Here is a 12,096-nt window from a genome sequence, read left to right on the forward strand (position 1 = left end):
AAGAAGAAGGACGGTAGTCTAAGATTGTGCATAGACTACCGAGGTTTGAACGGAGTGACTGTGAAGAACAAGTACCCATTACCTAGGATCGAGGACCTCTTCGATCAATTGCAAGGTGCATCCGTCTTTTCGAAGATTGATCTTCGTTCAGGTTATCACCAGTTGAAGGTGAAGGAGTCAGATGTGGCGAAGACAGCTTTTAGGACTCGTTACGGTCATTACGAGTTCCTTGTGATGCCGTTTGGGATGACGAACGCGCCCGCGGTTTTCATGGATCTTATGAACCCCGTGTTTCAGCCTTACTTGGACCGCTTTGTCATTGTTTTCATCGATGACATCCTCATTTATTCGAAGGATAGAGTGGAGCATGAACAGCATTTGAGGACCGTTCTTGAGGTGCTTCGAGAGCACAAGTTGTTGGCCAAGTTTGATAAGTGTGAATTCTGGTTGGAGAAAGTTGCTTTCTTGGGTCATATTATTTCTAAGAGCGGTGTAGACCCTGCAAAGGTTCAAGCAGTGAAGGAGTGGTCTATACCGAGGAGCGCGTCTGAGATTCGCAGTTTTCTTGGATTAGCCGGTTATTACCAAAAATTTATCAAGGGTTTTTCCTCCATTGCTGTGTCTATGACAGCGTTGACTAAGAAGAACGCCAAGTTTGTTTGGAGTGCCGAGTGTCAAAGGAGCTTTGATACTTTGAAGGAAGCTCTTACGACAGGGCCAGTGTTGACCATGCCATCCGGGCAAGGTGATTTTGTGGTGTATACTGATGCTTCCAAGTTGGGATTGGGAGCAGTTCTGATGCAGCGAGACAGAGTTATTGCCTATGCTTCTAGGCAATTGAAGGAGCACGAGAAGAACTACACTACTCATGACTTAGAGTTGGCAGCGGTAGTGTTTGCTCTTAAGATTTGGAGACACTATCTTTACGGAGAGAAGAGTCAGATCTTCACAGACCACAAAAGCCTCAAGTACTTCTTCACCCAGAAGGAGTTGAATATGAGGCAGCGTAGGTGGTTAGAGTTGGTGAAGGACTATGACTGCAATATTAGCTACCACCCTGGTAAAGCTAATGTGGTTGCAGATGCTTTGAGCAGGAAGACTGCAGTGATTACCTTCTTGTCAGTGTCTAGACCGTTGCAGGTTGAGATTCAGAGGTATGGTCTTGAGTTTTATGCGAGTGGTAGAGCTCCCCGTTTGTCTTTCCTTAGTGTGCAGACTACACTTTTTGATCGTATCCGTGCAGCGCAGTCAGTTGATGAGCAGATCAGGAAGTGGAGACAGAGGGACGAAGAGAAAGGCAGCGGTTTGTATGCTGTGGTAGATGGGATTGTGAGGTACAGAGGTAGATTTTGGGTTCCCGCAGGTGATTCTCTGCGAGTTACTATCATGGCAGAGGCACATACGTCGCCGTACTCAATCCACCCTGGTAGTACGAAGATGTATCGGGATCTTCAGCAGCTTTATTGGTGGCCAGGCATGAAAAGTGACATTGCCCGATTCGTGTCAGAATGCCTGACATGCCAGCAGGTCAAGGCGGAGCATCAGAGACCGGCCGGATTGCTTAAGCCTCTCCCTATTCCTGAGTGGAAATGAGAGAATATCTCCATGGACTTTGTTGTGGGATTGCCGAAGACAGTGAGAGGTTCAAATGCTATTTGGGTTATTGTAGACCGTCTCACTAAGTCGGCTCACTTTTTACCGGTGAAGATGACTTTCACGATGACTCAGTTCGCGGAGTTGTATATCCGGGAGATAGTCAGACTACATGGTATTCCAGTCTCCATAGTGTCTGATAGAGATCCACGGTTTACTTCGTCTTTTTGGAAGAGTCTTCATTCCGCTATGGGTACGAAGCTACTTTTTAGCACCGCCTTTCACCCGCAGACTGATGGCCAGTCAGAGAGGGTGATTCAGATTTTGGAGGATCTTTTGAGGGCATGTGCTATTGATTTTCAAGGAAGTTGGGAGTCGAGGCTACCACTAGTGGAGTTTGCGTACAATAACAGTTTTCAGTCCACTATTGGCATGGCTCCCTATGAGGCGCTTTATGGGAGGAAGTGTAGATCTCCAGTGTTGTGGGATGAGATAGGTGAGAGATCAGACTTTGGTCCGGAGATTGTTCAGTTGACCACCAAGGTAGTGGCTAAGATCCGTGATAGGATGAGGACTGCCCAGAGTAGGCAGAAGAGTTATGCTGATCACCGGAGGAGAGACTTGGAGTTCTCGGTGGGTGATCATGTATTCATCCGTGTAGCGCCGCTGAAGGGAGTTTTGAGGTTTGGGAAGAAAGGAAAGTTGGCACCGAGGTTTATAGGACCCTTCGAGATTTTGGATAGGGTAGGGGCACTGGCTTATAGAGTGGACCTGCCGCCTAACCTTGATAATATCCATAGTGTCTTCCATGTGTCGATGTTGAGGAAGTACATCTCGAACCCATCCCATGTGCTTAGTTCGGAACCGCTTCAGCTATCTCCTCACTTGTCCTATGAGGAGACGCCCATCCGGATTTTGGATAGACAGGAGAGAAGACTCCGTAACAAGTCAATTCCAATGATCAAGGTAAGATGGCAGAACCATTCGGATGAAGAGGCCACTTGGGAAGCAGAAGCAGATTTCAGAGATCGCTATCCGGAGCTTTTTGGTGAGTTTTAATTTCGAGGACGAAATTTCTTATTAGGGAGGGAGGAATTGTAGCACCAAAAACTTCTAAAATTTGAAAACCATGCCTAAAAATTATTTTCAGTATTTATATTTTAATTTCTTGAAGTTAATTGTTTAAGTTTCAGTTAAAGTTAGCCTTGCTTGACTTATTTGAATTAAATGCCTTGAACTGTTTAGTTAGTAATTTTTATCCAGGAAGGCGACGACGGTGGGCTTCGGTGGTTTATTTTCAAGATTTTTAATTTTAAGATTTTAAGTTAGAGGTAAAAAGAGGGGTTTTGGCCAAACATGCAAATTTTGAATTTTTAGGGGTCAAAAAGAAATTTTATCATTTTCTTGGGTTATTTCCTAAATTTTCCATAAAATAGGATTTTATTAAATCCGGGTTAGTGGAATTTCAATTAAAATGTTGAGAGTTGAAATTTTAAATTTAGAAGTTTGAAAATAGCAAAAAGTTTGAGGTAAAAAGTTTTAATAGTACAAGTAGTACTTTTGCTAGTACAAGTGAAATTTTAAAACACTACACACAATACACTACACTTTTAATTTACACTATCATTAAAACATTTCAATTAAAATCAAGACACAAACCCTAACTCCCAAAACCTAGCCCTAGCCGCCCACTTCTCCCCTCTCCCTTGAAGAAGCCGTCCAACCCCTCCAGCCGCCGTCCGCCGCCGCCTGCCGCCGTCCCAGCCATCGGAGAAGCTCCCCTAGGTGCTTAGCTTGGTGTTTGGTTGAAGTTCCACTCTCATCTCCTCTTCTTGTTCGAAATTTGTTGGTAGATTGGTGAAGGCAAGTGTAACTATTTCTTTGGGCTAACATTCAAGCAATATCTACCCCTACCCTTAAGACTTCTTGCAATAATTTCGAAAATGCATGATGTTGTGATGTTAGGGTTTCGAATTTGGGCATTTAAGGGGCTGATTTTGCTAAATGTGTTATGGGGTTGAGTTTATGTGATTTAATGTTGAGTATATGTGCAATGACATGGATTTATATGGATGTTCTTGCCAAAATTCGAATTTTCAGAATGTATAAGGACCTAAATTTCGAAATTTTGCATGTGTAGGGGCTGAAATTTAATTGATGTTGAAGTATTTAATGGTCTTGCATTGGTCTTGATTGATTGTTCAACATTTTGGAGTTTTGATGGTTAATTCTTGATGTTCTTGATATGTGTTGTGAAAGTGTGGATTGAGTGTAGCCCAAGTGTTTGGGAAAAGTCCTAAGAGAGGTTATTTGAGGTGTTTGGGTGTTTGGTGTGGAGATAAGTTGAGGAAAGTGGGCTAAGTGTTTGAATTGTTGGAATTGGAGGTGTGTGAGGTGCAGGGCAGTACTGTTCACGGGGCAGGGCAGGGCTGGTCTGAGGTCTGGGCAGTGTTTGGTCTGAACCATAGTAAAGTTCGTGTCGTTGTGGTCGCGTCGATATAAAATGGGCTCGATTCGGATAAGAATTGAGTGAGTTATGGATTTTTCAAAATTGGGTGTAAGTGCAGATTTTTCCTTTGAATAGGGGCTGTCCGATTTTTGTGTTTTGTAAATTTGCTCTTTTGATCTTTTGATGATACCACCTATTCCTTGGGATGATTTGGAGTGTTTTTTGAGTGTCGGTTCAAGCGGGACGGGTTTTGGATAAGGCATGACAAAGTTAAGGGCTTTTCGGTTTACTTGCTCGAGTTAAGTCAAGTTTGAGGATTTTGTTGGGTAAGTTGTCTTCTTTGGACTTAGGGGCAGCCACTCATCCACCTTAAACTCACATTTTCGAGTCGAGTCTCATGTCTTAAAGATTGCTTATTCGTGTGCATTTGACGTGTTCTTGAGTTTAATAAAGAAAAAGGAAGTTTACTTGTTTGCATGACATTTAATGTATGAGTTGAGTCTTTATAAATGAAAAGGGAAAAGAAAGCAAATATTTTTGAATGAAGTGATCTGTTTGTGACAAGAGGGGTGTTGCTAGGCCGGGGGATGCCTCGGTCTACTCACCAAGAGGTTATAGAGGTTAGGCAAGGAGCAAGAGACATCTTGTTTACCCTTGCCACAGAGGGGCAATGTGGGATCGGGAGGCATCTCGGTCTCCTTGCCATAGAGGGGTTAAGTTCGTCGGGAGAAATCTCGTCGTCTTGCCGGCATAGTGCACTGCAGCCATGATCATGATCGAAACAGAGGGTCACAAATCAGGGATCGGATTTCTAAGAGGAAAAAGTAAAGAAAAGTTTAAAAGTTAAAGTTTCACAATTTTAGTTGACTCGTTTTGCATTGATGTCAGTCTTTCAGTTATGCATGAGTCCAAGTTGAATGTTATGAAAGTTAAAGTTTACCATAGTGTGAGTTCATTAATGCATGATTTCTATATCTTTCTAGTTTCATGCATATTACAGTTTAAGTTGAGTTTTTGCATCACGTATTTTAAACCCTTGTTATTATCCTAGTTATGCTTGTTGAGTCTTTAGACTCACTATGCTTGAATGTTTGCAGGTGAGGATTTTGTGGAGGAGACGGAGGGGCGTGATCTACTGGGATGAGGCCATCGGTAGTGCGAGGCCCAGTGACCGTTGCTTCCTTTTAGTTTATGTTTTTCCGCACAGTTATCGAATTTGTAATAATGAAGTATTATTTGAGATCTTGTAGTATTTATAGCCAGGATGTGCATTCCCTGTGCTACAGCTTATGTTTTGAAGTACGTTTTCCGCTTTTGTAAGTTTATGATTATCGTTGGAATTAATTTTAAATGCTTTAGTTTACTTTATGCTGTAACCGGGAGGTGATTACTAGGATTGCATGTTTATGTTTAACGCACTTAAGTTCTGAAGTCAATTTTCTTTCCTTATTTAAATTGCTGTTTGAGTCTTGATGGCTTATTTCTTTTACAAATAGGTCATGGCAAAATTTTTAAAAATCCGTAATTTTCCTTTATTTTAATTATAGTCTAGTAGCGAGTAGTTAGGGTCGTTTCATGTTATGTTATTGCGGAATATAGATAATTCTCTTGGATTATATAATGATACTTGATTGATTATCACGAATCTCGGAAACCATGTTTTGGAAGGAAAAATTCTTAACGGAAGTAATGCGGTTCATAAAGTGCTTATTCCAAGAATGTCATTAACTCCATTTGATTCAAGGCTTCCTTTCAAGTTCCAACGAAGAGAATTTCCCTTAATTGTTTCATATGCAATAACAATTAACAAAAATCAAAGACAATCATTATCACATGTGGGGTTTTTTTATTTTAGGAAACATGTTTTCTGTCATGGTCAACTGTATGTCGATGTATCTAGGATTACAAATCGAAAGTGTCTTAAAATTTTAATATGTGATGATGACGACAATGAAATAAACTCGACTACAGATGTTGTGTTTAAGGATATTTTCAAAATTTGTAATAATACTTTTTCACTTTATTTTTAAAATTTATTTTAGTGAGTGCTAAATTAGATTTTGTATTTACTATTTAATTACAAACTCAAATTTTCAAACTATGTAATTTTTCATCGTTATATACACAATACAATCCGTGCATCGCACGGGTGAGATACTAGTATACATAAAAAAAACTTGAGTTTTCAACTATACATGATCCCCTTTTGACATAAAAACTAACCACGTAACATCAAAAACGATTCACGTTTCATGAATCTACATGCTATTCAAAATCTATAAAAAATCACGCATTATACCATACATGCACATCCACATGGAGGTTTTCATATCAACATATATTTTTGAATGATTGTTTCAAAATCGTTTAAAACTTTTCTTTCGTGAGTAGGGGAGAAATTTGGATGTTGGGACGAGCTAGCCTTCACACGAACGAAGAATCTCTTTCAAAAGTGTACAGATTTTTCAAAAAAGTGAGGGTTAGTGGGTAGGGAGGCGGTTACGTGACATGAAAAGGGAAAAGAAATAAAGATTTGATGCTCAAGTTGGCTTTAAAAACACTTGTGCCGAAAGTAATCTCAACAACTTGAAACACTCTCACCTCTCTTTAAACTTTTAAAATTAGATATCAAGCCCAACTTAAAAAATAAAAAAACTGCACAAATAATATTTAAAACTTAAAATAAAAATCTGTATAATCGTTCGTAAGCTAGTTTCGACTCACTTGATCACCGGAATTATCTTATACCTGGAAAATATTAAAACTAACATTTTTGCATAACATCTCATAACATAATTAAACACAATTTTCAATGCTGATTAAATAATTTCTTGTGAGTAAGTTCAGTGGATTTTTGGACCTTACAAATTCACACTAAGAAAAATAAATTCGTTGTCAATAAGAGCCATATCACTGATTACAGTCGGATTATTATTATTCATAATCATCTCAAAACTGATGGGGAAAATGTAAAAACTAAAGCCGCCAACTATGCTTTGTGGGCGTTCAGAAGAAGCACGACCGGGTATTTTAGAAACGGAGCAAGTGAAAACGCCATTTCGAACAGAAAAGGAACCTAGTAACGAAGCCAGTAGGTCCTGCGTCTGAACCAGTTGTAGTCCGGGAGCCCTTGGATAGGCCCCATAGCAGTAATTGCAACGTCCTGCACAAAAAGCCAGGATTAAATGGGTAATTAATAATTTTATCGAGCCTCTTATCTAAAAATCGACCTTACCCTATCAAATATAAATCGATTAGCAACACGTTTGACAGTGGTAGCATCTACAGAATCTATCCGGGCAAACAGTTCAGCATACGGGAGCCTTCTACCGTATGTAAGCAACTGCAACAAGGAAGAAAATAAATCAAGATTTAAAAAAGGAATAAATGATACAAAAATAGATTGCGTAACCATTTCACAGGAATGTGTTACCATTCATCATCTACAGAAGAGGATTAAAATGAACCAACATAATTGCAATTCACAGTTAAACCTAAACCCAACTAAATATCACACAGATCTTGGGAGGAAAAAAAATGAAAAGCACAGGCCATTGTTGATCAAGGATCAAACTCAACAGATTGATCTGTTAAACTCTTATTAGCATTTTATGAGGCAACCAATATGATCAAGAACCTGAAAACTCCCTTTTACAAATTATTACTGACTTGACATTCCATCATTAATCATTTGATAACAATGAGTACTACTATTGTCTCATGTGTCTGGATCTAGAATTTGTTACATCGGAATTATGCATGGCATTCAACTAATAGTACCTGATGTCTATTGTTAGACTAGTTTTTTCAAATCACTGTTCAGAAAATCATGCAAACTTTAAAAAATTACAGACAAAGATAGGGTCATATAAAAAGATACAATACCGACCATTAATTGCCACTTCTACTTGAGAAGCACAGATCACGGCCACACGAGGAACACCAAGATATTGAAGTTCAAAGTCGGTGTCATAAATGACTGATGCCAAGTACACACCATCCAACAAAAACTATAGCTTATATTTGCACTGCTACTTTATCGAGCTACTCAATATGGTAATCCCTAGCCCAAACCACAAAGGTTACATTAAAAGAATACATCGTAAAAGAAGAGTTGAGGCTGTGTTTAGCCGATAGTGAACTCCGAAACCATAAAGAAACATATCATGCATCTGTCCATTAAGCGTAGTCCCAGTCTCAATTAAATATTAAATTCTAAGTAACCAAATTATACCTGACGTCCAATATCTTCAGCAACAGGACTGGTTCCATCAATGTGAAGCAGCAGAGAAGATTTCAACTGCAGGAGACCAACAATATGAGTTAAACTATGCATGGATAAAAACCTCATTATTTTACCTCAAGGACCTAAAGTTACCAAAAAGATTTTAACTGCAGGAGACCAACAATATGAGTTAAACTATGCATGCAAAACCTCATTATTTTACCTCAAGGACCTATATAAAGTCACCGAAACGAGTATGATAAAATCCACTATTCCGCCTCAAGGCCCAAACATAGTTACCAAAATAAGTTTGCAGTAAAACCAGATGGTAGTGCCCCCATAGAAACTCACTATAAAAGATATAACAATTGACACCATGACTTAAAAAACCTGGTTACGAGCGCCCCCATAGAAACTCACTTTAAAAGATATAACAATTGACACCATGACTTAAAAAACCTGGTTACGAGCACGAATCACATCAGCTTCTGACACTCGATAACATAACTTGGTAATCTCATACATAATTGCATAGGCCAAATCATCCAAGCAATCAGGCTGCAAGAAATAATACATCAGATTTTAACAAATAATAATCAGACTAAGTAAATAATGTGTAACTGATTCCAGAATAAACAGTTCCACTCCAAATTCAATATTATTTTAAAAAATGTTGAAGGGTTTATTTTAATCAATATATTAGCCAACATGGCATTGAAAATAAAGTACGGCATAATCAAGAAACTGACATTTCCCAGTAACACTAGTAACTAGGCATTTTGGGAAAAAATAAAGAGCAAAAACAAATTCATTTTATGAATCCATGCTGGACTTTATGTACTTAATTCAGAATAAAAGCTCCACTGCCTCCTTTTTATCCAACACAGAAAACCCACCTTGGCAACAGCATGGACACCAAATAAACCAGTGTCCTTGTAGTTGGTATTGAAAGCCATCATGCTCTCCGCTATTTCATCGATACCTACCCTCTGCGCAAGCTCAGAACTGTATCATGAGATAGATCAATTGATGAATGTGACTAACAGTGCAAAAATCATAAATATTTTTAACAATGAAACGGATAAACAATTATGATGAGGTGAGTGCATACAGACCCCATATGCTTCCCGCCACCAGCGTTTTTATTCCAAGAACCCAACATCGACTGCATGATCATTAAGGCAATTGAATCTGGATCTGTCCAAGAGGCTCCCTCAAAAGCAACAGCAAATTGGGCTAGGGGAATGTCATCATCAATCATCCTGATCTATATATCCAAATATAAGTAACATGACTGAGACAGCTGTAAATTTTTCTCTTTAAACACTATAAATACTTGTGATCATCAAATATTCAAAATGATACATGAATACCTCTGAGCCAGTGAATATTGCAGGTTCTTTGGAAACTAATTCAGAAGCTGTCGTTGGGTCTGTTGACAACTTCGTAAATAATTTCTTCACTTGCTCAACAATATCTTCATGTTTAACAGCACCTGCAGCAGCAATCACCTATACAAGCAAAAAATAAAAGATTAAGAGATGTCCAGAACCAGAGACCAAGATTATCCATGGCTACCATGCCACAGATTGGTGGAGCTCGACGGAGAAAAGTCTAATCATGGTTCTATGTACCAATCTTGGAGCAGTGTAGTGAGATGTTATGTAATTCTGTAGATGTTCTTTTCCAATAGTCTTGATATTTTCAGCAGGCCCAAGAATTGTTCGACCCAAAGGCGTATACTGGAAAGCAGTGGCATGAAGGTGATCAAATATGACTTCTTCAGTTTGTCCTTCAACCTATGATAGTTAAATAATATACACAAGTGAGAAACAGAATAACCTAATATTATGAGCGTAGAAACCACAGAAGTTTTTTGTACAATAAAGAGGAGTTTTGACAATCTGGTTGAGGCCCACCAAAATGCATACCTGCCCGTAATTTTCTTTTAGAAATTGAAAGTTTGGGGTCATCACAACGTCACAGAAAATGTCTATTCAGAACAATACACATCAAACTAAATCACCAATGGTTTGTGTGGCTACTAGATAGCATGCAAAAGGTCAACAGTAACAAAAGCTTATCTGATAAATTAACAATGAAACCGAAAAGAACAGTTTGAAAATTTGCAAGATGCCAAACAACTGTTAGCATGACTACCAAGTAAAGAATGGGGATGCAAGTACCTAGTGGAATGATGTCCGTTCATGACCATCTAACACTATATTCTGTTCAGAAATGGTATTTGATAGAAGCACAGCACCATTTGGTTCGACAAAGGAATAATAAAAATAATGGTAGTCACAAAGGATAATACCTCTGCAGCTCTGCGCTAAGTTGACCAACAGAACTATAGTATCCACCCTCTCAACCTGAATTCTCAATCTCAAACCAAAGAAATCCCAGCATACATACCACTAGCCAAATAATCCAACGAGTTAAACACATCTATCCACAAGTATGTATCCCGAGATGAAGATAGTACTAATACCATCAGTAGCCGAATACTAAAACATGATTAAAAAGCAGGACATCTTCTTCTTCCAGAACACGAAAATACTTGGAACTAAGTAAAGAACAGTCTTTGCCACCTAAAGGCAGTATCTTTGTTACCCAGGAGCAAAAATCAACCAAAGAGATACAACACGAAAGGAGAAAAAAATCTTAAAAGACTGCAAAGACCTTTTTCACCTAAATCAATGATCAAGCAACAATCTATTACCTAAATTAATGTTAGAACTCCAAGAAATCAACGAAACAATATCCAATGGATTGATAGTACCTCCTCCATCTCGCGGAGAATAACATCGCGTTCACGATTAATCCTCTGCTCATCAAACTTAGAATTCTGCAAAATATCAGATAAAATATCCAGCGCACGCGGTACGTCTTTATCCATCACTTTAGCGTAATAAGTAGTTTGCTCTCTCGAAGTGTAGGCATTCAAATGCCCTCCCATATTTTCGATTTCCTCTTCCAATTCCCTCGCAGTCCTCCTCTCCGTCCCTTTAAATATCATGTGCTCCAAAAAGTGCGCAGTGCCATTTGATTCTTCACTTTCAAACCTCGATCCTGCGTCAATGAAAACCCCAACGGTGGCGGTTTTAGAAGCGAGTGAAGACTCGGTGGCAATTCGGAGGCCGTTGGGGAGTGTCGTGACTCGGGTGAGGGGAGCTGAAAGGATTTCAGTATGAGATTCTGGGGTTGGGTGGGGTGAGTTGTGTTGGAGGAAGCGATGATCAGGGCGTTCGAGCTTTTCTAGCTTATGCTTTACGGATTCAGCTAACCTATCGTAGATCATAGCGGTTGGCGGCGGAGGGGAAGGGAGGGAGGGGGAAGAGGCAGTGGCGACGGCAGTGGAGAGGCTGTGGAGGGAGGTGAATGGACGGATTGGCCTTCGAGAGCGGCGGGTGAAGTTTAGGAGGTGGCGGCTCGTCATGGTTGCTGCGGCGAGTGAGCTCTATGACTTGGTCGGAGAGATCAGAAGTGGTAGTCCTTAATACATTTTGTTTACATTTATTCACGATGATTCCGGTATTTATATTTTATTATATTATATATTATATTATTATATTACTAACGACGAATTAATATGCTACGTTTGTGTGTGAATATTAAAGATAATTTGTGTAATAATAAGTAGACTATGATATAAAATGATCCTGAAATTGAAGGTCTAAAATAATAATTTTATATTGACTCACAATTGAAATAACATAATTGTAGATATCATAAACTTGAAATTATTTTTTTGTGGTATATTAGAATTGCAAAAAAATATATATATATAATTTTAACATAATGAATTTTGTTTATTAATGAACATAAT

At 38.9% G+C, this 12,096-nt stretch overlaps 1 protein-coding gene across 1 annotated transcript; it reads right to left on the bottom strand.

Moving 5' to 3' along the window:
• Window positions 1-6,798: 6,798 nt before the first annotated feature.
• Window positions 6,799-11,770, bottom strand: LOC140886892 (probable mitochondrial-processing peptidase subunit beta, mitochondrial). Its single transcript, XM_073293800.1, has 9 exons — window positions 11,050-11,770; window positions 9,902-10,066; window positions 9,641-9,778; window positions 9,383-9,534; window positions 9,164-9,272; window positions 8,727-8,825; window positions 8,277-8,342; window positions 7,278-7,385; window positions 6,799-7,205 (listed from the first exon to the last, which is right to left on the bottom strand). The coding sequence occupies exons 1-9, from the start codon at window positions 11,704-11,706 to the stop codon at window positions 7,119-7,121; spliced, it is 1,581 nt and encodes a 526-aa protein (XP_073149901.1). The 5' UTR covers window positions 11,707-11,770; the 3' UTR covers window positions 6,799-7,118.
• Between the last annotated feature and the right edge of the window lie 326 nt (window positions 11,771-12,096).

Source organism: Henckelia pumila, chromosome 3 (assembly GCF_033568475.1).
Source record: "Henckelia pumila isolate YLH828 chromosome 3, ASM3356847v2, whole genome shotgun sequence".
Classification (NCBI taxonomy): Eukaryota; Viridiplantae; Streptophyta; class Magnoliopsida; order Lamiales; family Gesneriaceae; genus Henckelia; species Henckelia pumila.

Coding starts and splice junctions, on each gene's coding strand:
- LOC140886892 (XM_073293800.1), bottom strand. CDS start 11,706: ATGACGAGCCGCCACCTCCTAAACTTCACCCGCCGCTCTCGAAGGCCA. Junction 9,779..9,901: donor ACTACACTGCTCCAAGATTG/GTACATAGAACC, acceptor TTGCTTGTATAG/GTGATTGCTGCTGCAGGTGC. Junction 8,826..9,163: donor GTGTCCATGCTGTTGCCAAG/GTGGGTTTTCTG, acceptor TATTTCTTGCAG/CCTGATTGCTTGGATGATTT.